The sequence below is a fragment of the Oryx dammah genome, unplaced genomic scaffold (genome assembly GCF_014754425.2).
Source record: "Oryx dammah isolate SB20612 unplaced genomic scaffold, SCBI_Odam_1.1 HiC_scaffold_1, whole genome shotgun sequence".
Classification (NCBI taxonomy): domain Eukaryota; kingdom Metazoa; phylum Chordata; class Mammalia; order Artiodactyla; family Bovidae; genus Oryx; species Oryx dammah.
Genome location: NW_024070185.1, coordinates 101342824 through 101368997, shown reverse-complemented (window position 1 = coordinate 101368997; position 26174 = coordinate 101342824). Strand labels below are relative to the sequence as shown.

At 47.8% G+C, this 26174-nt stretch overlaps 1 protein-coding gene across 1 annotated transcript in view; it reads right to left on the bottom strand.

The window, feature by feature from the left end:
- The window catches only part of ZNF618 (zinc finger protein 618), a 102405-nt gene that overhangs the window by 30852 nt on the left and 45379 nt on the right, over positions 1–26174 (bottom strand). Inside the window, exons 6-11 of the mRNA XM_040238408.1 lie at positions 22967–23056; positions 22051–22086; positions 21882–21959; positions 12650–12709; positions 12022–12111; positions 2564–2803 (exon numbers count right to left, since the gene is read on the bottom strand). Coding sequence (XP_040094342.1) covers positions 2564–2803; positions 12022–12111; positions 12650–12709; positions 21882–21959; positions 22051–22086; positions 22967–23056 — 594 coding nt within the window. The remainder of the gene's footprint in view (positions 1–2563; positions 2804–12021; positions 12112–12649; positions 12710–21881; positions 21960–22050; positions 22087–22966; positions 23057–26174) is intronic.

The following is a 26174-nucleotide window of genomic DNA, read 5'->3' as shown; positions in this document are numbered from 1 at the left end:
GATACTAGGAAGGCAAGTGCTCAGACTGTCGGGGGCCAGTGTTCCAGACAATGATTGGGGTGATGGGAAAGAAAGCCAGAGATGGCTCCTACAGGCCCCACTCAATTCCCCTGTGCCTGACCCTGACAATGCCCTCTGATGCAGCTTCCTTTTTGCAGAGGCTGTCAAGAACATCGTAGGCAAGACCCTCTCTTCCAAATGTGTCTGTAAAATGCCTGGGCTAAGAGCTACACACCTGCCCACTTCAAGATACCATCTGTAAATTGGCAAAGAAAGCCCCTCAATTCCTTAGGGAAAAGGGGAGGGACTCTTATTTATGAAGCACCTGCTATGAGCCACATGCCCTATGTTCATGGTCCCCCTTCACCCCCCAAGAGCTCGGTGAGATCCATGTTGTCACTCCCATTTTACAGGTGAAAACCCAGAGAAAGTGAGGCTGTCAATTTCCTGGGGCTACATTCCTAACCCCTGAAGACGGCAGAATAAGGAGATTTCATTTCCGGGACAGAGCCTTCCTCTTTAAAAAGGTCTGGGCCAGGGGAGTGATTCCTTTCTCCACCTTCTCATGTATGCAGGGAATGGTTACCCATCTGTGGAGGATTTTCATGCAGTCTGACCAATATATTGGTAGAATTTAGCACAACTGAGGTTACAAACTATTATAATCAATCTCCTATGACTCAGCTGATAATGCAGATTTTGATCAGCTATTCCTGCTATAGGTACCTCTGCCTGGAAACCACTGAGTGCCTTTGCAGGGGACATCCCCACACAGGTACACACACATGCATGGGAGGGGCTGCCTGTCTTGTTCTAGCATGAGAGTTGCAGTGGTCACTTCCAGCTTCAACATGCTGGCCTGTAGCTCACGTCCTGTGCAGCTGGTAACCTAGGTGTGACACCTACCGCAAGTCTTGTATGTCACATAAAGGCAGCCAGAGGCAAGCCCCATGACTCGCTGGAAGCTTCCATGGTGACACTGGGTTCCAAAAGCTGCCACAAACCACACAAACCCTATAGGCAGTTCTCTGCAGAAATTGCAGGTACAAAAACTCCCAGCCACAAGGTCAAGAGTAAAAGCAAATATGAAAGCCATGATCCTTAGTTGAGCTGGTATCTACCACTAGTAAGTCTGTAATGACCAGCCTGTTTAACTCATTTATGACTACTGCTGTCAAACCCCAGCTCTTCTCTACACAGTACCTGAAAACCATAACCTTCAAGGCTGATTACTTACTCTCCTTTCGGGAGATGTAAGCACATAAGCATAGCTTCAAAATTTGCTGGGGGGGGGGGCGGTCCCCAGGTGGCGCTAGTGGTAAAGAACCCGCCTGCCAATGTGGAGATGTACATTTTTAAGAACCACATCCTTGCTCCTGATTAGCTCTCTGAACCAGAATAAAGCAGCACAGCTCATTCTTTGGCTGTCTCTGGTTCAGCCTCCTGACTCACGTAAGCGAGTTCTCCATTTACTTGCTTGTACATTTCATGGGTGACTTTGGGCCTCCTGAAGACACCTGAAAGGCCCATAGTCCCAGGAGGACTATGTCACCACTCCATCCTACATCCCACATATCTAGGCAGGCGGCCCAAGGCTCCTTCCATCCAGGCATGAATCAGGATTCTCGATTAGCTGGTTCTCAGCACACAGTGTGTCTCAACAGTTTTCCCTGATGACTGGTAAGAAATGGTTGGGGTGCGCCATTCACTGCCTGCTCACCCTTCTGCAATCTGGGCCCTTCCTGCATAGACTCAGACAACACTGGAGCAGACATCCACTGGCTTCCTGCTAGGCTATGGTTCAGAGAGGGGTTTCACGAGTAGTACCCGGTAGAGAGAGAGGCCAGGAGAACAGAGCTCCCGGTCAACCGCTCTTCTTCACGCAGAGCAGCTCTTCGGAGAAACGAGTCTTTTGACTGGGTTTTCTGAAAGATGGGGGAGGAGGTGCAAACTCATGCCAGGGGTTTCCAGGCAGGTGATGTAAATGGATGAACTGGGCGGGATGCGAGACAGACAACAGCGTGATCACAGTGAGAAATGGTGCCTGCCGCGTGGCCATTGTGCTGGGGAGGCAGGAGGGAGCGGTGGGGACTGTGGAAAACTGGACAGCACGCGCTCTGTGACTCAGCCTCAAGGCAACTGGCTGCCCTGCAGGAAAGTGAGCCTGGGACTGCCAGATCTGACTTTTCCATGTGAGCGAGAAGTCAAATTTCACAAGAACATCTAACGTTCAAACGTTAGCAAATAATTAAAAAAAAATTAAAACCCCGTAGGCCATGACTTATGAAAAAACACTCTCCTGCTTAAAAAAATGAGTTTTCAAACCATCTTGTATAACCCTCTGACTTAGGGTAAGGAAACCCAGACTCAGAGAGGCTAGGTGGCTCGTTAGAATCACAGAGCCAGCAGGAGGCAGAGCAGGGACCCAGATCCGTCCCAGAGAGCCACGGGCCCTCCACCCTCGCTCTTGCAAGGGAACAATGACCGCAGGCACAGCTGTGGCAGGCCGGGGAAGAGGAGCAGGGAGTGGAGGGAACACGAAGGGAACAGAGGCCGTTGGTACCTGCGGTTGCCTTGCTTGCTGGAGATCCCGAGTTTGGAGTGCGGAACGTCTGGGTTTGGGTGGCTGGAGGGGTGCGGTGTAAGAGGGTGGAGCATCGCACCACGGAGGCCGGAGCCTTTTTCCCCGACTGGTTCGTCTGGGTCTTCGCTGCCACGAAGCGTGGAGATGGGGAGACCTCTGGATGTGAACACTCAGAGCCTGTGTCTGGATCGTCCGGTGGCTCCCACCCGGGGGCGGTACCTGAGAGGGTCACGCTCTCAGTTGCCGAGGGCCCTTGGAGCTGGGCCACAGACCCCTACGTTTGAGGGTCAAAACTCCTCTCTGGCTACCACCTGGAGCCCAAGAAAGTCTGAGAGTCTAGAACCTTCTCTGGCTTCTCCCTGAGCAAAACCTGATCGCCAGCTCACACTCACCATTACCTGGAGGCCACTGACCAGTCCACAGGGTGGGTCACCCATAACCCTTGAACAGTCCAGGCTCTGAGTGTCTAAGAACTCGCCCTGGGACCCATGCTTGGGGCATGGATGAGTCAACCCAGGGTCAAATGTACTTCCTAAAACGTAGGTCCCTAAGCCTCTTTTCTTCCTAAGGCAGGCTGGCTCAGAAGACAAAGCAGACAACAGAGAGCAGAAGCTAGCAGGGCCAGCTGGGGCGGGGCGGGGCTCGGGGAAGGGACGAGCAGGGGGCGGCTGTCCCCCGTGGCCTCAGGGGAAGGGGCTGGCGGTGCTCCTGGACACTGCCTGGGGCGGGTGCTCTAAGGGGACAGTGCTCAACCCGACCACCGATGCCTAAGTAAGTGCAGCAGCTCCCTGGCGGTGTCAAGGGCAGCTTGTGTAACCGATGCCCAGATCCCCTGCCTCCCTGGCCTGCATCCTCTGCAGAAGCTGGGCTTACGGAGAGCAGGGGTGTGTGTGGGAGGTCCTGACCCTCAGGTGGTCTCCAGCTCTGGCGGTCTCGGGTGGCAGCAGTCTGCCTCCTTCACATGGTCCGGAGACATGGTTACTAGTGCTGGCAAGCCCCAAACGCGACCACAGTGCCACCTTCAAACCAAGAGGGGAGGCAGTGGCTTTGGTCCCTGCAACTCTCTGCTGAGGGTGAGAGTGGATCAGATGGCTAGAGAAGGGACCTCTCTGGTGCTGACCGGGGCTCACAGGACCGACAGCAGTGGGAACATCTTGAGGGCACCATCTTGCCACAGAGCCTGGCTGGGACCTGAGAAGGACCCTGCCCTGTAGCCTGCCTCGGGAGAGAGGAAAGGCCTCCTTACCCCCGCTCCCAGGGCAGTGCCCGTCCTGGGCACAGATGCTGTGCTTGCCACTTTCACTGCCAAAGAGCAAATGGGTGCTCTCTGTTCCTCCACCTCTGCCCATCCCTGGCCGGAGGGGAAGCGCAGGCCCGGAGAAGCAGGAGGCAGGGCCGGTTCAAGGTCGCACAGGACTCAAGGCCCTGAGGTGGGCTCACAGGACTCAGGCTGCCCCCTGTCCCTTTGAGGAGTCACTGCCTTCCCACCACAGCAGTGGCCGGATGCCAAAAGCTGCGGGTGCAGAGTCCTTCAGTCATAGCCCCTAAGCAAGAACTCACCTGACCCCCTGAACTCGGAAAGAAACCCCCCAGGCTCAGACTGCGGAGAGCACGGTTGTCCTTCACTACTCTCTCCCCAAGCCCCTGCCCCACGTTCTGGATTCTTACTTTCTCAATCAGGACCTGGAGTGGGGAAGGATACCTACATAGCTCCTCTCTTTCCCTCTCCTTTCCTTCCAGAGAAAAGGAACTTGAAGGCCCTGAATCCAATTGGAAGGTAGCTCATCTCACACTTTCCAATTATATTTTTTTGGCCATAGAAAAAAAATCTACACATTAAACCAAGAGGGAGATGTCCAGTGTCCCATCTCTGATTTCTCCCCCATCTCCCTGAAGCATAGTTTGGGGACCACAGCTCGTGGTTCACTGTAATGGAACCAGCACGAGTGTGCTGTGAGCCCAGCCCACCTCTGAATTCCAGGTCAGTCATCTCTGGCCTCCGTGGTCTTGGCCTCAGTTTCCCCACCTCTATTCCACCGATAAAAGCGGGACACCCATTTCTGTATTACCGACCTCACGGGGATTTTACAGGAATCCACACAAGTCACAGAAGCACCTTGAATAAACTATTCTTCAAATGTAAACAGATATTAATGGTATTTTTTTAGGATTAAAGAAATCAAGGCCCAGAATGGTTAATAAGTTTACGGCCACATAGAAAGTCAGGGCCAGGATGGGACGGAGCCCAGTGCTGCCAGCTTCCCATGGAAGCCTTTGTGCAAGACCACGTGGTCCCCTTAGGCATTAACACATACTCTGGGCACCTTTGCGCAAGGGACAGAGAATTCTTGAGCAAAAAGCAGAGCACACTGCTTCCCCTCTCAGGCCTCATCTCCAAATGCAGAATGGTTTCTAGGAGACCCTCTGGATCAGATCTCATGGCCTTCGATCCTGCTGTCAAAACCCTGGCATCCATGCGCGAGCGCCCCTGCTTCCCCATGGCAGGGAGCTCAGGACACCCAGAAACACTTGCTACAGTGAACCCTAGGGCAACACCTGCTTGCTTTGGCCTGGGACCTGCCCACCTCCTGCCCCCTCAATCTTCCAAGCTTCATGGTCTTTGCTCATGCTGTTCCCTCTGCCTAGCATGTTCTTCCCTCATTTCTGCCTGGATCACTACTTCAGGTCCTACATAGCTCCACCTAAACATCACTTCTGCTGGAAGCCCTCCCTGATGCCCTACTTGGTCATGTATCTTTCAGTCCCCTCTCCTTTGGTGTGATCTTTCAACCAATGTCTTTTTCCCCATTATCCTGTATGTTCTGTGAGGGAGGGACTCTGCCAGTTTGGCCCAACCAGGGCTCATTCCCTGACACGCAGGAAGTGCCCAAAAGACACACAGGAAGTGCCAAAATAAGAGATTTGAACATTATTAACCACCTTAACCTAATTGACATTATGCTCAGGGAACACTCTTTCCAACTCATTTTATGAGGCCAGCATTACTCTAAAACCCAATCTAGACAAGGACATTACAAGAATGATAAGATGAGATGGTTGGATGGCATCACCGATTCAATGGACATGAGTCTGAGCAAGCTCTGCAAGTTGGTGATGGACAGGGAAGCCTAGCGTGCTGCAGTCCACAGGGTCACAGTCGGACATGACTGAGATACTGAACTGAACTGATTACAAGAGAAGTAAAAAACACTGCTGGTTGAAACGTAAAATGGCATAGTAATAAATTAAAAATTTTTTAAAAAAAGGAAAAAAAAAAAGTTAAACATACACCTATCATATGATCCAGACTAGGTACTTATACAAGAGAAATGAAAGCATCTGTCCATAGTAAGACACATTCACAGCAGCTTTAATTATATTAGCTCCATACTGGAAACAAGCTAAATGTCAATCCATAAGTAAACAGATGAAGGAAATGTGGTATCCGTATCTAGAAAATGGAGCACTACTATTCTTCAATCAAAAGGGATGAACTACTGATACATTTAAATATGGATGAATCTTTAAACAAAAAAAGCCAGACCCCACTGCACATAGTAGATAAGATTCCGTATTTGCAAGATTCTAGAAAATGTTATGGGCCTTCTTCCCTGGTGGCTCTGTTGGTAAAAGCATCTGCCTGCAATGCAGGAGATGTGAGAGACAAGGGTTCGATCCCTGGGTCGGGAAGATCTCCTGGAAGGAACTGGCAACCCACTCCAGTATTCTTGCCTGGAAAAATTCCATGGACAGGCAATAGCCCACGGGGTTGCAAGAGTTGGGCACAACTGAGTGACTAAACCACCACCGCAGAACATGCGTGAACTAACCTGTAGTAACAGGAAGCGGAGCAGCGCTCGCCCAGAAAGAGAGAAGAGTAAGTGAGGGATCATAGAGGGCACGGGGAAACTTCTGGGGGTGATGGCCATGTCCACTATCTTGATTGTGGTGATGGTTTCAGGGATGCATACATAGGACAAATTATTTACTTTAAATAAGGTACTTTATTGGATGATGACATATTAATACTTCTGGTATCTTAAAAACACCAGAAATATTTATTTTCTTGATTATGACCATGATTAATGGACCAATAACTGAATCTGGGGCACTCTCCTAATCCTAGGACTGTAGTTTCCCACTGTTGAAGGGTCAGTTTTGGAAATGATATTAAAAGACAGGTAAAACCCTATGGAATTTTAGATAGAAGTAATCAGAAAATGCATGCTTGATAACAGATTAACTCTACAAACTACCCTAGGTCTCTAAGTAATTTAGATGCCTTTCCAAGAAAAAGAAGCTTAAAAAAAGAAGTCATTCGTCTAGAGAAGAAGCATTCCAATTCTGTAATGTTTTTTAGTTCATTTCACGATTTTCTGATAATCAACGTATTTTAATAAAGAACAGGCATGATAACTTAAAAAAAAAATCAATCCATGTAATTCACCACATTATCAGAATAAAAGATAAGAATCATAGGATCAGCTCAACAGATATAGAAAAAACACGTAACATCAATTTATGACAAAAACTTTCATAAACTAGAAATAGAAGGTAACTTTCTCAACAGATAAAGAGGTATCAAGGAAAACCTATTTCAGCTAATACAATGCTTAATGATGAAAATGATCAAATTTAATGATGAAAACCTGAACCCTATGATTAGGAACCAGGCAAAGACATCCACTCATTTCATTTATTCAACATCTAACTGGAAGGTCCTAATCAGCATAATAGGAAAGAATAATAAAAGCAATACAGATTAGAAAAAAAGGATGTAAAGCAGTCTTTATTAGTAGATGACATGAGTATGTACAAGAAAAATTACAAGAAATTTACAAAAAAGCTAACAGAACTAATAGGTGAAGTTAACAAAATTGTAGGATACAAATTCAATATATAAAAATTAATTGTTTGTATGTAACAGCAACAAAAACTAAAAATAAAAAACCACAGTAGCACAGAAAAAAAACATTAAAAACTTAGATATAATTTAATGAAATATGTGCAAGACCTCTACTCTGAAAATATAAATTATTGCTAAGAGAAATTTAAACAGACCTAAACCAATGAAGAGACATACTATGTTCATGAATTGGAAGATCAAATATTATGAGGTCTATTCTCCCCAGATTGGTCCACAGATTCAGTGTAATCCTAAACAAAATCCAAGATGTAATTTTGTTGTAGCAATTGGCAAGAAGACTAATATTTATATTGCAAGGCAAAGTTCCTTGTTTCTTAAAAATACACAAAGTTGAAAAACTGGAAGTACCTGATTTAAGACTTAGAGTAAATAAGACCATGTTGGCATAAACATAGGCAAACAGCTCAATGGAACAGAAATAAACTCACACTTACTCATGTATTCAACTGATTTTCAACAAAGGTCCCAATGTTATGTAATATATAAAGGACAATCTTTTCAACAAATGGTGTTGAAACAACCAGATATCCATATGGTACAAAGTGAATCTCAAATCATACCTCTCATCATGCACAAAAATTAACTTGAAATGGATCAGAGACTAAAATGCAGAAGTTGATAGTAGAAAGCTTCTAAAATATAATAAAGGAGAATATCTTCACTACCAAGGTAGACAAGGATATCCTGAGTAGAACTGAGAAAACACCAGTCATAAAAATTTGATAAATTAGATCGTTAAAAATGAAAAACAGCTGCTCATCAAAAGATACTGAATGAAAATCAACAGTCACACCGAAGACTAACAGAAAATGTTCATTTTATATATATATTCAAAGCTTCAGCTTTTCTAGTAGTCATGTATGGATGTTTGAGAGCTGGAACATAAAGAAGGCTGAGAGCCAAAGAATTGATGCTTTTGAACTGTGGTGTTGGAGAAGACTCTTGAGAGTCCCTTGGACTGCAAGGAGATCCAACCAGTCCATCCTAAAGGAAATCAGTCCTGAATGTTCACTGGAAGGACTGATGCTGAAACTGAAACTCCAATACTCTGGCAACCTGATGCAAAGAGCTGACTCATTGGAAAGACCCTGATGCTGGGAAAGATTGAAGTGGGAGGAGAAAGGGACGACAGAGGATGAGATGGTTGGATGGCATCACTGACTCAATGGACATGAGTTTGAGCAAGTTCCAGGAGATGGTGAAGGGCAGGGAAGCCTGGCATGCTGCAGTCCATGGGTCACAGACTCAGACACAACTGAGTGACGGAACAACAAAATATACATATATATATATATGATAAAGAACCTGGATCTAGAATATATAAAGAACTCCTAGGGACCTCCTTGCTGGTCCAATAGTTAAGACTCCCAGCTTCCAATGTATGGGGCGTGGGTTCAGTTCCTCAGGGGACCTAAGATCCCACATGCCATGGAGTGTGTGGCATGGCAAAAAAAAAAAAAAAAGAACTGGTACAATTTAACAATAAAAACAACCCAACCAAAAAAATGGTCAAAAGACGGCAACAGTTTCCAAAGTAAAATATACAAATGGCCAACAACCAAATGAAAAAGCGCTCAACATTAGTCATCAAGAAAACACAAGTTAACACCACAGTGAAATACCACTACACACTCACCAGGCTAGCTCGAATTAAATCGCTTCCCACCACCAAATGCTGGCAAGAATTCGTAGCAAGTGGAACTCCCATCCACGGCTAGCGGGAGTCTAAGGTGCTACAGTCATCTTGGGAAATGGTTTGTCAGTTTTTAAAAAGGTAAACACGCTCTCCCCTATGACCTGTCAATTCTACTCATTGGAATTTATCCAAAAGAAATGAACACATATGTCCACAGAAAGCCTGGTATAAGCATCTCCATAGCAGCTTTATTCGTAGTAGTCTAAAGCTGGAAACAACTCAAATGAACAGGCAAATGGCTAAACAAACTGGTATTTTCATACAACAGAATATTGCTAAGAAGTAAAAAAAAAAAAAAAAAAAGAAAAAAGAACTGATATAACAACAACATGTATGAATCTTCTTCCACCCACAGTCAGCCTCTGTCCCTCTGGATGCCCTCACCAGGCCCAGGGGTTCTCAAAGCCTGGCCCTGGTTACCCTTGATGAAGCCATCAAGTACAGCCCCCAATTCCACACAAAACCTATGGACATACAAATCACTAGATCCAAAGGCCACTGGAGGGGATACTTCTTGGTCAGCTTTAAGAATCAGTCCTCTGTTGCATTTAGCCTAAATCTCTCACTCTGTATTTTAAACACAGATGATCCCAGAGTCTCTAGACTTCAGCAGTAAAGAGATGCATTCAACAAACAGATGCAGAAAGACAAAGAGAGTCCACAATGGACAGAACAACAAAATGAGGAACGGAGAAAGAGAGGACAGCCCTTCAGGAGAGAAGTACCTGGATGTTAGGGGGAAAAGAGTCAGGGGACAGATGAGGTACCCGTTCCCATTGTACCACCTCACACGTGATGCGGGAGAACTTCACAGTTACAAGCAGGGGCCTGGAGGTCGCTTGTCAGGGCTCAAAGCCAAGTCCTTCTTCTTATTAACTCCATGATCTCATTCAACTTGTCCCAAGAGTCATTTGGGGGAAAGAGAGGAATAACAGCACTGAAGGTTTCCTCCAAAGGCTGAAACCCAAGAGGCAGGCTGGCTCTGTGACTAACAGCACTGGGCGTGCACTTGGGTGAATAACTGTGAGTACACCCTGGAGAGCACAGGTAAGCAGGCGTCCGTGGGCAGTGGCCCCTTTCCCCGCCCATGGAAAGCGGGGACCTCAGAAGGCTCTGAGTGATGGCGCTCAAGCCACAGCCCTAATGCCTCAGCAGCAGCAACAAGAATGGGCGAAATGGATGGGTCAGTGCCCACCAAGCGCAGGACCTTGCCAGGTAACCCACACATCCTTAGCATGGGTTGGGGGGACATGTTCCTCTAGTTGGGCCCCTGCAGACGCCCGCCTGAGGGTCTCCATAAGGAAGAGATGACTTGAACCCAGACTCCTGGGCTGAAAAGACCTCGAGAGCTCCCATAGGAGGGAAACTTGAACCCAGAGAAGGGAAGTGACAGACTCAAAGGTCATGCAGCAGTCAGGCGCCAAGCAAGACAAGAATCTTAGGGAAGCTGGCTCCACCACCTTCAGGGGCTCGGAACACCTCTCCCTGCCCATCTGAAGGGGGTCACGTGCCTGTACCAATACCAGGGCTCAAGGAGGGTTGGGCCTCCCACTCTCCGGACACCTTGAACCCTGATGACCTTGCATAATCCCTCCCCCTTCCTGAACCTAAATCTTTCCACCCACTGACTGTGGAGGGAGATTTCCACAGCTCTTTTGGGACAAACAAAAGCAGAGATACTCCCAAAGACCTCGTAGACACCCCCCCTGCTGCTAAGTCACTTCAGTCGTGTCCGACTCCGTGCAACCCCGTAGACGGTAGCCCACCAGGCTCCCCCGTCCCTGGGATTCTCCAGGCAAAAACACTGGAGTGGGTTGCCATGTCCTTCTCCAATGCAGGAAAGTGAAAAGTGAAAGTGAAGTCACTCAGTCGTGTCCGACCCTTAGCGACCCCATGAACTGCAGCCTACCAGGCTCCCCCATCCCTGGGATTCTCCAGGCAATTCTGGTTAAGTCCCGCCCTGTCAGGACGCTGGCTGAGAACTGAGGGCTCATATACTTGGGGATCTAAGGATATAGCACCTCTGACACCCAGAAAGGAAGCTGGCAAACCGGAATGGAAGGCCAGGATGTCCTTGTGGTAGGGGTCCTTGGAACCTTTTCTCTTCCAGGCCAGGGGAGGAGGGAGAGATTGGGGGCCAGAGGCAGGATGGAGCCTGCCCAAGACCACACAGAAGCCTGTGACCCCCACTGGAACTGATATCTGGGGCTTCTGAGGCCTGGCCTGGCACTCCTGACTTCTCACCCTTCCTACCTCCAAGGGCAAAGCTGTCTCGTCTAGCCAACCATGCTCTAGCCTGCATTAGGCCCTGCACTGGTTCAGACTGAAGGTGCTGGCTTCAGGGGTAGGGACTCAGGAACCACATGATGTACAGGTGCTTAGAAGATGGCATCACTGACTCAAGGGACATGAGTGTGAGCAAACTCCGGGAGAAAGTGAAGGACAGGGAAGCCCGAGTGCTGCAGTTCATGGGGTTGCAAAGAGTCGGACACGACTTAGCAACAACAACAACAAACAAGAAGAGGTGAGGACACGGCCCCTGAGGGACTCGGGCAAGTGATGCCCACCCTTCCTAACCCCAGATGCCCGTGGGCCCCAGGCCTCTGAGACCTTCGGGGGAGGTCTCAGGCTTTCTTGGCTTAAGGGTGGGACTTTTCCAGCCCCTGCAGGCAGCTGGCCCCAGGTCAGACCTGGATACCGAGAGACTGGCCCACCCAGCACAAGTTCATCCTTGCTTTCGCCCTCCCCTGGCAAAACTCCAGAGCCTCAGCCTGTGGTTGGCTCACCCCTCCCCCAAGCAGAGAAGGTACTCACTGATGGGGGCGTGTAAGGCCACGTGCTCCTGGTAGGGCGTGTAGTACTTGTACTGTTTTCCGCAGAATTCACAGGTGTAATTGCCGGTTTCTGTCCAAGAAGAGACAAGTGTGGGAATGGGCACCTGGTTCCCATCCAGAAGCAGCAGTGTGCTCCCTCCCCCCAAACTCCTCATTCTGGGACCACCAGGTAGAATCAGCAGCCCCACTGAGTCAGACTGCCCGGGTTCAAATCCCAACTCCTCTATTTTAAGCTGTGTGACTTTAGGCAAATCTCTCAACCTCTCTGAGCCTCAGTTTTCATATCTGTAAAATGGGGGTAATGACAGGCCCACCTTATAGGGTTGCTGTGAGGATTAAATTGTGTGTCACATGCTTAGAACAGTACCTGGCACACACTGTCCTCCTCCACTGCTCCACCCCCAGACCCCGGTGCTCAGGAAATGCATGGTGAACTGACTGGCCTCTAGTGCTAACCTCCTCATCAACCCCTGCTCAAGCCTTGCCCTCTGCAATAGCCACACCTGGGCCCCCTCATCTCCAGGACGTTCCCTGCCCCCAAACACCCCCCACCCCCTGGCAGAAGGGGTCACCTCTTCCTCTCGGGTCCCACCGGACTTCATCTTTACCTCTCTTTTGGCACTGCCTAACTTCTTTCTTCTTAAAAATTTCTGATGTAATATTGTTCACTGGGGGAAAATTATAAAATACTGATAAATACAAATACAAAATTTTAAATAGAAGAGAAACTTCAATCATCTATAATCCCCAAACAAAGAGCAGCAGGCGCCCCACGGGGTGGAGCGTTCGCCTGGCCACTTGCCCTGGAGCCCGCCTCTCATTCCCATCTCATCTCTCACTGACATCAGCCATCATTTCTACGGGCCTTGAGTTAACCGGCCCTGATCTATATGCTCCTGGTAACCTGGCGCATTCAGTTGACAATATTTTGTGGACATCTTGCTCAAATCAATAAGCATTGATCTCCACTGCATTTATTGGCTGCCTGGTTCCCACTGGACTTTGAAATTTGCTGAGCCAGTCTCCTAAACCAGAGGACACTGAGATTGTTTCAAAATTCTCTTCTTATAAAAAAAAAATGCTAAAATCTCCATCCTCGTAGAAATTTTTGCATATCTGCTCATTATTTTTGCACATCACTGCAAAATAAAGATTATCCCTCATAATCTGTGCACAATACTTCTTCAGGATAAATTAAGGGTGTGTGTTTTTAAGGCTTTTGATCACCAAAGCACCAACTACTTATTGAAAGGTTGGGTCAATTTTCATCCCCATAAGAAAAGTATGAAAATGACTGTTTCCAGAGTTAAGTACTATCATCTTCTTACTGTGCCTGAGAGGGAGAAATATATTGCACTGCTGATTTTACTTTCCATTTCTCTGAGTTCTCAGGAAGCTATTTTTCAGGATTAATGAACTACGGTTTTTCTTTGGCTTCCCTATTTGAATTTACAGTGAACGTTTCTATAGGCGTGTTTACCTTGTTAAAATCGCTAAGAACTCCGTAGACTAAGGACATCAACATTTTGTTCTGTAAGTTACATGTATTTTCTCTTGACTGGTTTCTTAGTCTGTTTACATTTGTTTCTTGGCATACAGAAGCTTTAAAAATTTTAGCAGCTAAGTAATTTTTGTAACTGAATCACCAACACTGGGAAAGATATATTATTTGCTCTTTGTAGGCTTTTAAGTTGTTAGATCAACTGTTATTAATTGTCTTATTCAGACTCTATATAATCTTGTTTCTCTTCTCGCTCTGTCAAAGACTAAGTGTTGTGATCAATTTTTCCATTTGATTGTGTTTCTAAAATTAGTTTGTACATTAGATATAATGTCGTTTGATGCGGACAGGCTCATGAGATCAAAACCTCCACTGTGAACTGGATCCTTTATTAATATTACACTATTTTCTAACACCGCTGCTGCTGTTTAGTCACTAAGCCATGTCCGACTCTTTGTGACCTAATGGACTGTAGCCCACCAGGCTCCTCCATCCATAGGATTTTGCAGGCAAGAATACTGGAGTGGGTTGCCATTTCCTTCTCCAGGGGATCTTCCCGACCCAGGGATTGAACCTGAGTCCCTGCCTTGGCAGGTGCATTCTTTACCTTTGAGCCACAAGGGAAGCTCTATTTTCTAACAGTGCTTTTCAAATGATGGTGGTCCCTCATTAGCATCACCTGGGAACCTGTTAGGAATGCAAATCCTCAGGACTTATTTAAGGTTTTCTGAAAGAAAAATCCTAGGTATGGGATCCAGCAAACTGTTTTAACAGGTCCTACAGAGAATCCTGAAGTGTGGGAAAGTTAAGAACTGCTGCTCTAACTTTTAATTACACTGTTTTATTAGTTTGCCTGGTATTCATATTATTAATTCTTAATAATGACTGTGTTAGATTCTTCCTGCTACTTGTTCACATGTGTCTAAAGCCATTAAACTAAAATTTTTTTGCTTTCATTTATCAAACAGGTACTGTGCTAAATGCTGGTACAAAATGCTGAGCAAAAACAGTCATGGTTCCTGCCTTTAAGGAGCTTACAGTCTAGAAATGGAGAAAGGAAATACAAATAATGAAATAATGACACAAATTTAAAATTCGAAGCACAACAGGTGTTCTTAAGGAAATGTTAACAGGGCTATGGAAACACTAGCAGGGAATTCAGTTTAGTTAAGACAGTAGGGAAGTGCTCCCTGGGAAAGAGAAGTGTGAAAAATAAGGAATTAACTAGTTATGTCTCTAATACACTAGTAACAACTGGATGTTGGGTTTTTTTTTTTTTTTTTTTGATTGCACCACGTGGCTTGCAGGATCTTAGTTCTCTGACCAGGGATTGAGACCAGGCCCTAGCAGTGAAAGCATCAAATCCTAATGACTGGACTTCTATGGACTATTTTAAATTAACCTGAGAATCTCTGTCTTCTAATAAAGGAAATTATGACATTTGCTTTCATTGCTATTATAGACTTGGTTTTATGATTCTTTTTTTTTTTTTTTTTTTTCTGGTTTATCCCCTTAGCTTTTGGTTGTTTGATGTATGAACCCTTTTCTTTGCTTTTCCATTATTCTCTGGTATTCCATCATTTCCCAATATTCTCCATTGCTTTTAGATGGTCTCATTTGCTTTTAGAGAAAGGATACATTTCTCTAATTTTTATATTCAGGCAAGAAGTGCTATTTTTATATCTATTACCATTGAGAAAGGCAGTTCAACTCAGTACCTCTCAAACTTTAGCCTGAATAAGGATCATCTAGAAAAGCTGTTACAACAGATTTCTGAGCCCCACCTTGGAGATTCTGATTCCACAGGTCTGGTGTAAGTAGGGCCTGAGAGTTAACATTTCTAACAGGCCTCCAGGGTATGCTGATGCTGCTGGTCTGGGGACCACACTATGAGGACTGACTTAACCTACTTCATTGTATCCCTCACCTGTTCCTTCCTTCTCGGGTTTGAAAGTTCATTCTTAATATTTTAAAATAATCTGTCTTCCTCATTTAATTTTATAATCAGATTTGCAACATTTTAAACTTACTTCTAGTTTACCTGGGGTCAGTATTCACCACAAGTCCTCCCGTAATATGAATTCAGTTCAGTTCAGTTCCACTGCTCAGTCGTGTCTGACTCTTTGCGACCCCATGAACTGCAGCACACCAGGCCTCCTTGTCCATCACCAATTCCCAGAGTCCACCCAAACCCACGTCCATCCAGTTGGTGATGCCATCCAGCCATCTCATCCTCTGTTGTCCCCTTCTACTCCTGCCTTCAATCTTTCCCAGCATCAGGTTGACTCATTTCAAATGAGTCAGCTCTTCGAATCAGGTGGCCAAAGTATTGGGAGTTTCAGCTTCAACATCAGTCCTTCCAATGAACACCCAGGACTGATCTCCTTCAGGATGGACTGGTTGGACCTCCTTGCAGTCCAAGGGACTCTCAAGAGTCCTCTCCAACACCACAGTTCAAAAGCATCAATTCTTCACTGCTCAGCTTTCTTTATAGTTCAACTCTCACATCCATACATGACCACTGGAAAAACCACAGCCTTGATTAGACGGACCTCTGTTGACAAAGTAATGTCTCTGTTTTTGAATATGCTGTCTAGGTTGGTCATAACTTTCCTTCAAAGGAGTAAGCATCTTTTAATTTCATGGCTGCAATCACCATCTGCAGTGATTTTGGAGCCCCCCAAAATAAAGTCAGCCACTGTGTCCACTGTTTCCCCATCTATTTGCCATGAAGTGATGGGACTATGAATTAATGCCTCAAAATTGAGCCCTTAAATCTATTCAACCAGTCAGTTCATTGGAGTCCATCTTCAAGTAATTTTTTTTTGTAGATGGGTTCACAGGAGAAACAGCCTGATTTTGAGCCCTTGCTTTTTTCTTCACACATAAATAAAAATTTGTCTAGATATAAAATTCTTAAGATTGCGACCTTTCCCCTTCAGAACATACCCCACAATACTTCAGTATTTAGTAGTGCAGGGAAATCCAAGGCAAGTCCACCTTGGAGTCACTGAGTCACTTGAAAATAACTTGCTTTTTATTTCCAGGTGCCTGTATGGTTTTCCCCCTTATAGTCATAAGGAGTCACTAATGTCTTTTAGTTGTGGGTATTTTATATTGACTACCTGACATATGACAAGCCTTTGAATCTGCATACATAGGTCTTCCTTGAGCTGAGCAGGTGTTTCTTCTATTGAGTCCCTGGAGTATTGCTTCCAGCCCACTGGTAAAGGAACACCAGTGATCTGGAACAGGTTGCCTATTCTCTGTATTTATCATGTTTTCCTCTTACGATGCTCATCTGTTCAAGTTTGTCCTTCACATCATTAATTCTGTCTCTGCAGACCAATTCTGCTCTTTACCATCTATAATGAAGGCTTTAATTACACACCGATTCTGTTCTTCTATTTCCTTTATCTCTCCCATTCTTCTCATCTCACTCCTCTCTCTTTGCCTTTTCATCTTGTTGCTTTTCCGTGATGCAGCTTCCTTTCTCACGCTGGTCATGTTATGGACTGAACTGTTTCCCCCACCCCCATATTTAGAGGCGGATGCCCTATCTCCAAAATAGATGTCAATGCAATGCTATTTGGAGATGGGGCCTTTGGGGAGTAATTGGGTTTAGATGAGGTCATGAGGATGGAGGCGGGGGGTGGTGGGGGGAGTCCTTCATGATGGAATTAGTATCTTTATAACAAGAGGCACCAGAGAGCTTGCTCTCTTTTTCTTCTCACCATGTGAGAGTACAGCCAGAAAGAGCATCCTTGGACCAGAACTTAACCATACTGTCACCCTGATTTCAGACTTCAGCCTCCAGAACTGTGAAAAAAATAAATTTCTATTATGTAGGCCAGTCTGGGATAGTTTGTTATAGCAGCCAGACTGAACTAAGGTCGTATTTTCTCATACTTGACTGTGGCTGTCTAATAGGATTCCCTCCCAGGTTCACTGGTACATCACTTTCAGAGGCATACTCTTCCTCTAGGTCTCCTAAATTCCTTTTCTTGTCATGCAGAATTTTCGTAATTCCCAAGTTTTCCTTTTTAAAAAAAAAAAAACCAAAAACTTTTTAAGTCACTCTTCCTTCAGTTCAGTCACTCAGTGGTGTCCGACTCTTTGCAATCCCATGGACTGCAGCACGCCAGGCTTCCCTGTCCATCACCAACTCCTGGAGCTTACTCAAACTCATGTCTATCGAGTCGGTGAAGCCACCCAACCATCTCATCCTGCCTCATCCCCTTCTTCTCCTGTCTTGAATCTTTCCCAGCATCAGGGGCTTTTCAAATGAGTCAGTTTGTCGTATCAGGTGGCCAAAGTGTTGAAGTTTCAGCTTCAGCATCAGTCCCTCCAATGAATATTCAGGACTGATTTCCTTTAGGATGGACTGGCTGGATCTACTTGCAGTCCAAGGGACTCAACACCACAGTTCAAATTCTTTGGTGCTCAGCTTTCTGTATAGTCCAACTCTCACATCCAAACATGACTACTGGAAAAACCATAGCCTTGACTAGACAGACCTTTGTTGGCAAAGTAATGTCTCTGTTTTTTAACATGCTGTCTAGGTTGGTCATAGCTTTTCTTCCAAGAAACAAGTGTCTTAATTTTATGGCTGCAGTCACCATCTGCAGTGATTTTGGAGCCCCCCAAAATAAAGTTTCTCACTATTTCCATTGTTTCCCCATCTATTTACCATGAAGTGATGGGACTGGATGCCATGATCTTCCTTTTTTGAATGTTGAGTTTTAAGCCAACTTTTTCACTCTCCTCTTTCACTTTCATCAAGAGGCTCTTTAGCTCTTCTTTGTTTTCTGCCATAAGGGTGGTGTCATCTGCATATCTGAGGTTATTGTTATTTCTCCTGGCAATCTTGATTCCAGCTTGTGCTTCATCCAGCCTGGCACTTCACATGATGTACTCTGCATATAAGTTAAATAAGCAGGGTGACAATATACAGTCTTGACATGCTCCTTTCCTGATTTGGAACCAGTCTGTTGTTCCATGTCCAGTTCTAACTGTTGCTTCTTGACCTGCATACAGATTTCTCAGGAGGAAGGTCAGGTGGTCTGGTATTCCCATCTCTTGAAGAATTTTCCACAGTTTGTTGTGATCCACACAAAGGCTTTGACATAGTTACTAAAGCTGAAATAGATGTTTTTCTGGAACTCTCTTGCTTTTTCGATGATCCAGTGGATGTTGGCAATTTGATCTCTGGTTCCTCTGCCTTTTCTAAACCCAGCTTGAACATCTGGAAGTTCTTGGTTCACGTACTGTTGAAGCCTGGCTTGAAGAATTTTGAGCATTGCTTTGCTAGCGTGTGAGATGAGTGCAACTGCGCACTAGTTTGAACATTCTTTGGCATTACCTTTCTTTGGGACTGGATGCTTCCTTATCTAGGTATAAAAGTCAAGTAACGTCTAAATCCAGATTTACTGTGTTTCAACAGACTTGAATGAATTGTCCTTGATCGTCCCATTATCATGGCAGACCATCACCAGGGGAGCAGTTCTCAGATGTGCAGCTGAAGAGCAAGCTGACACAGGGGGCCTCTTAGACCAACTCCCTCTTTCTGGCAGGACTCCTCTGCTCTGTTCTGGCTCTGGCTTCCTCTTGGTCGAGTACCTAGCTCTCTGATTTGCACAGCTGACATGGATGTGGAAGGTGTACTTCCCAGCATGCTCTGTTGCTGCTGTTTCTCCTCTTCTCTTAACCTACAGAGCTCTACCCATGGGAACTAGCCTCTCCACAGGGCACTGTACCTCTACCAGCTCCCCTTATTCTGTGGCTCATCACCATCACGGTTCTGTAACATCAGCCAGCTTACAAAAAGTGTTAGAAGCCCAAGAAGCAGGATTGTTATCTCTCAAGGCAGCCCCTGAGTTGTAATTCTTATACAGACATCTCAGTTCCACAGCATCAAGCTGGGAGCCAAACTCAGTTCAGTTTTCTCAATGCACTTCTCTTCCATATAATTTGTGATAATTTGTCCCAGGTCCCAGCAACTGGCTGGCTGTCAGATGTAGATACTGACACAAAGAACAAGTTTCAGCTTTCTCTGTACCTTTCTGGGTAATTAACAGGTACCACGTATTTAATGTTTTCCATGTCAATGTCAAGGACTATGCTAATTCCTTTACAAATATAATCTCATCTAATCAGCACAACAATCCTAAGAGGTGAGTTTTACTGTCACTACTATGATTAGAGAGATTATAGAACTTGCAGGATGTCACGCAGGCATTAAGTGTAGAGCTGGGGTTCATCTCTGGGATGGCTCTAAACTCTCCACTGTCTCTCGGCAACATCACTCATTTGTTAAGCCAGGAACATGATCCAGGTGCTGGGTTAGACACCATTGCAGGCAGAATCTGGGAGACCCCAGTTCAATTCCTGGGTTGGAAAGATCTGCTGGAGAAGGGATAGGCTAACCCACTCCAGTATTCTTGGGCTTCCCTGGTGGCTCAGCTGGTAAAGAATCCGCCTGCAATGTGGGAGACCTGGACTCAATCCCTGGGTTGGGAAGATCCCCTGGAGAAGGGAAAGGCTACCCACTCCAGTATTCTGGCCTAGAGAATTCCATGGACGCTATAGTCCACGGGTTCACAAAGAGTCAGACACGACTGAGCCACTTTCAGAGGGGGTAAGTAGCTAGTAAATTGGGGATGTCAGCATTTAAACCTGGGCTTGTGTGATTCTATAGCTTATGTAGTCTACACTCAGTCTTCCTAAATATGATGCTACAGATGGAAGTGGGGTGCTGGGGCTGCTGTTAGATGGAACTGGAGCAGTGGGAGGGGAGGGTCAGAGATCCCAATGTCCCTGTCCCGTACTGGTCTACGAATGTCTGTCATGGGGCCTGTCTGATTTACATCCGGGTTTTCCCACAGTCTAACTTCCAGCAGTTTCAGCGTGAAGGATCTCATCATTTTCTTCAAGAATATTAATGTCACTGTTTATCAGAATTTTATCATGCACGTGACAGGCACCGTGGAACCCCTTTACAGATGTTATCACATCTCCAGTTCCTTGAGTGTTTTAAGAGGGAAAGAAAAGGAGAGGAAGGAGGAAGGTCCTTCTTCAGAGGTCCGTCCAGCGCTTTCCCAGGGCCAGGCCCAGGTCCCACCCTCTGAGGTCTGTCTCTGGCTTCGCTGTCCCAGCTTCCTTGACTCTCCTTTGCTAAACTTCCTCATCTCTTCAATCTGCTTATGTGAGTATGTTTTCACAAGCTGCCTTAATTCTCACTGCAACAAGCAGTGCCAGCGCTCCTCTCGCTAATTAGTAAGAGGCATGGGAAACAGAGAGGAAGGAGCAAGTACGCAAAATCCTGAAGGGCTCACTTGTGAAAACCCCACCCCCGCGCCCCACCCCAATCCATACTCCCTGCAGCAGCCAAAATACCTTCCTACAATGCCAGTCTGATCAAGTCCCTTTTCCACTGGGTAAACGCTGGCTCAGTCCCCTCGGGATGAAGTCTAACTGCCCTCTTCTGGTTTCCAAGGCTCTGTTAAGACCTGAACTCAGACCCGATCTGCCTTTCAGTTTCTGGGACAAGTGCAGTCCTGCCTTCACATGGGGTGCAGGGGCTCGTCCCCACTCTCAGCCCCACACAGAAGCCTCCTGGATTCCCAAGGCTGGTCAGTCGCCTCCTGGCCTCACTGTTCCCCACGCTTCTAATGTTGTAACTACTCGCTTATTGACCGAATGCCCGCCTCCCGCCCCCACCGTGTAAATTACCCAAAACAGGACCACATCTGTCCTGCTCACTGCTGTGTCCCTACGACACTCAACACGTGTTGCAAACAGGCAGGTCAAGTGAGCGGCTCCTGCCCTCCAGGGGTTTACTGGGGTGAGGACTAGAGCATCCGCGTGCGGCTCCTCTGGACAGCTTCACTGGCTAATAAACCCACTCGGCAAAAATAACAACAGTATTTTCTGAGCACTACTATGTACCAGGCACTGTGCTAATGAATAGGTGATTTACATCCATGATCTCATTTAATCCCCCAACAAACCTGCAGCAAAGTGTCCCCCTTACTCCACAGGTGAGGAGCCGGGGCTCAGGATGGCTAACAGACCAGCCACCAAGCCTGTGGTACCTTTACTGCTCTGACCTGGACCCTGTGCTGTCCTGTTGCTTCTCAAAAACTAAAGTCCTATGAGTGACTGACCCATTTCACAGGTGGGCAAAGTGAGGGACAAGGGGGCCAGCGGCTCACTGGCCAGAGCCAGTTACTGCAGGATTCCCAACACTACCCCTCCCAGGAGTGGGACCTGCCCTGCTGCCCTCGGCCACCCCCTGCCTGTCTCCCCTCCCAGCCCCGGCCCCAGAGAGGCCTGCATACTTGGCCCGATTTTCTGGAATGGTTCCGGGGGCTCCTCCTTCACCTCGTCAGTGGCCACGACACCTTGGTCGAAGGGGTCTGTGGGAGAACACACGGCCCTTAGCACCCTGGTAACCAGGTCTTAGAGCTCAGCTGGGGACAGGGAGGTGGGCTGCCACCGAGGACTTACCTGCCCGATTCTCAGGGGCCCCTTCCACACTAAACACTGCGCCCGGGCGGGAGGCGGCAGCCGCAGAAGGAAAGAAGCAAACAGGAGCCCTGTTAGTCCCCGCCTCTGCCCGATGCCCCCGGCCTCGGTCCCACGAGCCTGCTGTAGCCACTGTGGATGCCCCAGAAAGCCAAGGGCCCCAGGAGGGCACGTCCTTCTGTTCCTCATCCTCCCCATGGGGCTGGGACCACCCCAGGGCAGGAAGATGCTTTCTGGCTGGCCTGTTTTCAGATCTCCGCTATTCACTGGAGGGGCCAGGGCAGCAGAAAAAGGAGGGATAAGGGGACGGGAAGAGAAAGAGGAGGAGAGAGGAGGGATGGGCCAGTGGCTATAGGGATAGGGCCTGGATGTCAGGGCTTGACTCCGGCTGGGGGTGTGGGGCTGGAGAGGGAACTTTCCAGGATCCTTTCCCAGGCGAAGACCCTATTTCCAGGATTCTTAAGATTCCAAAAATAAATTACCTAAATTTATCGTTCTAATTTCTAACTCTATAATCTAAGATGCTAAAATATCATCATTCATTTTAAAAAATTGGTTTAATTTCACCAGAGCATGTGAATACTCAACATGAAACTGTAAAACGAACTGATATAAAACTGCTGATATTCGACTGATTTTTGACCTACAAAAATGGCAACTTCACTTGGGTTACCCTAATCAGAAGCATATATAGAGGGAGCATGGTGGGGACCTTCCCTCGCCCAGAATCCTCGCAAGCTGGTCACTCTGCTCGCTCGCTTGCGGTCTGTCTGCGGCCTGGCCTTCCCTGGGTCAGGGAGGGAGGGGAAGCTGAGGGTGGGGCGGGGGCCTGGTGAGAGCCCCAGAGAGAGGTCTGTTTGCGCGACTCCACTCCCCAGGGGTGAGGGGCCTGACTCACCATCCACCGCGTGCAGATCTCGGTGTTCCTGGAAGCAGCTGTAGTATTTGTACTTCTTCCCACAGATGTCACACGTGTACCTGAAGTTGTCTGTGGAGGACGGAAGGACACGGGGTTACTAGGGCTTCAGGCCCTTGGGGGCCGTGAGAGGTGGGTCTGGGTCAGACTGGGCCCAACTGATGATCCGTGGAGAGGAGCCCCTGGGGTGTTAAGAGTCTTCTCCAGAAGGAGACCCAGGAGCCTGGAAGTCACTTTCAAAGGCACTCCCAATGGCACCCCGTGTGTGCTCAGCTCCTAAGGGCCGGGTTCATAACTGGCCCCCCTTCCTTTGTGAAGTTCTATGAGAATAACCATCCCGGGAGCTGGTGATGGACACGGAGGCCTGGCGTGCTGCCGTCCACAGGGTCGCAAAGAGCCGGACACGACCGAGCGACTGGACTGGTGGTGCAGCACGCTACACTGTGAGAAGCCAGGCCAGGAGCCGGCGGGCGTTGCCTGCATTTGCCCCTGCGGCCGAGGGAGGAAGTAACAACCATCTAACACTCGAGGCCACTGAGGATCGGAAGGGACCTGCTGCAGGCCCCACAGCAAGGCAGGCCTGCATGCGGCCCTTCGTGGGGACCAGGCATCCAGCATCCTACCGGGCCCTACCATCTCCAAGCCTCTGCCCCAGCCAGCCACGGAGTGGTGCAGGGAGAGGTGGTGGGGGTGTAGGAGAGTCTCAGTCCTGGTCTGCCTCACCCAGACTGCCAGCAAGCACCAACCCCACCATGGGACTCAGAGTCCCCCATCTCCCCGCTAATTTGGGAGAGTGGTAGATGAGCCAACTCCCAGGGCCTCTTCCATGCTGACGGTTCCAGAATTCCAAGCCTGGTACATGATCTTCGCCCGTGGCCAGCAATCCAGCATAGACAACCTCCCCCATCAAGTGCCATCTGGACCATAATCCTTCTCGGACATCTGGGGAACAGAGGTGGATAAGTCGAGGCCACCTGAGTCTGCTGGTTCCAGGTGGGTTCCTGCCCCTGTGATGTCCCCCATACTGGTCACTGCTGGTCGCCCTGCAGCTACCTGCCCCGTGTGTCTCATCTCTGTCCACACTGCCTCTCTCCTACCCACTGGGCCACGTACATCTGCCACCTCTGATGGGCAGAAACCCCCAGCTTTCTGCCGCTAAGAAGCGCCCCCACCCTGCTCTGTCAAATCCCAAACCACTGCACGGATGGGGCCACGTCCCCAGGCTCACCTAAGGCTGGAGGGAATTAGGATGAGATTTTTACCCAAGGGAAGAAAGGGAAAATGAGTTTCTTGTCAGTGAGACCATGTCTCCAGAACCCTAGGAGAGCTGTGTCTCTAGGAATGCCACTGCCAATCTGCCTTGGGAGGCAGTCAAGTTTGAAGTCAACTTTATCACCTTCAGGTGTCATTAATGTTGGACATGTGCCCTAAACTCTCCACACCTTGATTTTCTCATCTGCAAAATGGGAATAAAAAAAAGTTCTTCATCTCCCAGAATTGTAATAAAGAATAAATGAGCACAAGGCATAAAGTGAAGTCGCTCAGTCGTGTCCGACTCTGCGACCCTATGGACTGTGGCCCACCAGGCTCTGAGGAGCCTCTCAGTCCATGGAATTTTCCAGGCAAGAGTACTGGAGGGGGTTGCCATTTCCTTCTCCAGGGGATCTTCCCGACCCAGGGTCTCCCGCACTGCAGGCAGACGCTTTACTGTCTGAGCCACCAGGGAAGCACAAGGCATAACATGCAATAAATATTCCGTAAATGTCACCTGATATAGTTGAACAAAGGGAATGAATGCAACAGGGGCTAGAACGCTGGATGTGGAGCTCATCTTCGAGGCTCGTAGTTGAGAGACTGGTAACTGGATCTATGCCGCTATGCATGCCTGTGCTATTTTTCTAACAAATACATGAAAGATCCCTGGACTAGAGGGGTGAGACTTGGTTTCTCTGCCCACCTCCACCCTGAACAAACTGCATGACTTCTATCTGGGACTCGGGATCCTCCTTTGCAAAAACAAGGCTGGACTGAACCTTCTCCCCAGGACTCCACAGCCAGGCTCCCGTCACAGGCTGGGGTGTGAGGACGCCAGGCTTTCTGAGCAGGTGTGGCTGCCTGGGGGGTCAGGGCAGCAATGCAAGATTGAGGGTCAAGTCGAGCACACTGGCCACAGGGAAAGAATACTGCAGGGAGGAGGGGAAAAGTGACAGAAGGACCCAAAATGCCAAGTCCTCCGCAACCAGTGAGCCTGCAGGACGACGGAAGCCAGATGGAGTGTAACGGGGCACTGAGGGGCTGCCGGAGAGGTGTGGGCCCAGAGAAGGCAAGAAAGGAGAGGTAAATAGGGAAGTTCTTCAACTGTGCTGACCACAGGCAGGTGAAGAGAAGGGAGCTACTGAGGGAGAAGGAGCCAGGGGCCAGGCAGGGGCAGGGGCAGGGTGGGGCTCAAGGAGCGGACACAGGATTCGCCATCTCCTGCTGCAGGCCTGGAGGCAGGTGCCTGGCCAATCTGATGCTCAGATTCTCCAGAAAACAGAGGGTAGTCTCAGCCGCGCCGGCCTTTCATGTGGTGTAAGAATCACGTGGGAAGAGTCCCTTGGACAGCAAGCAGATCAAACCAGTCAATTCTGAACGAAGTCAACCTTGCATATTCACTGAAAGAACTGATGTTGAAGCTGAAGCTCCAAAACTCTGGCCACCTGATGCGAAGAGCCGACTCACTGGAAAAGACCCTGATGCTGGGAAAGACTAAGGGGCAAGAGGAAAAGAGGGCAACAGAGGATGAGATGGTTGGATGCCATCCCTGTTTCAATGGACATGAGTTTGAGCAGATTCTCATGCTGGGAGGTGGTGATGGACAGGGAAGCCTGGCGTGCTGCAGTCCATGGGGTCACAAAGAGTTGGACACAACTTAGCAACTGAACAAGAAGAATCCAAAGAAAGAGTGGATGAGAAAGTGCCTCAGAAGAAAACCTGTTAGAACCCAATGGAACTAAGGTCCTTCCTACCTCCTTGAACTACTCTGTTTTGGATTTTCAAGCAGTGGGGGAGTCCTGTTTATTTATCATTTTAAGAAACTTTTTCTGGTGGTATACCAAACAAGTAGAGCAGAGGTGCCCAAACTGTGGCCTGCCCAGCATCTGTTTTGATCAAGAAATGAATATTTCCATATGGTCCCTGACTGCCTTCA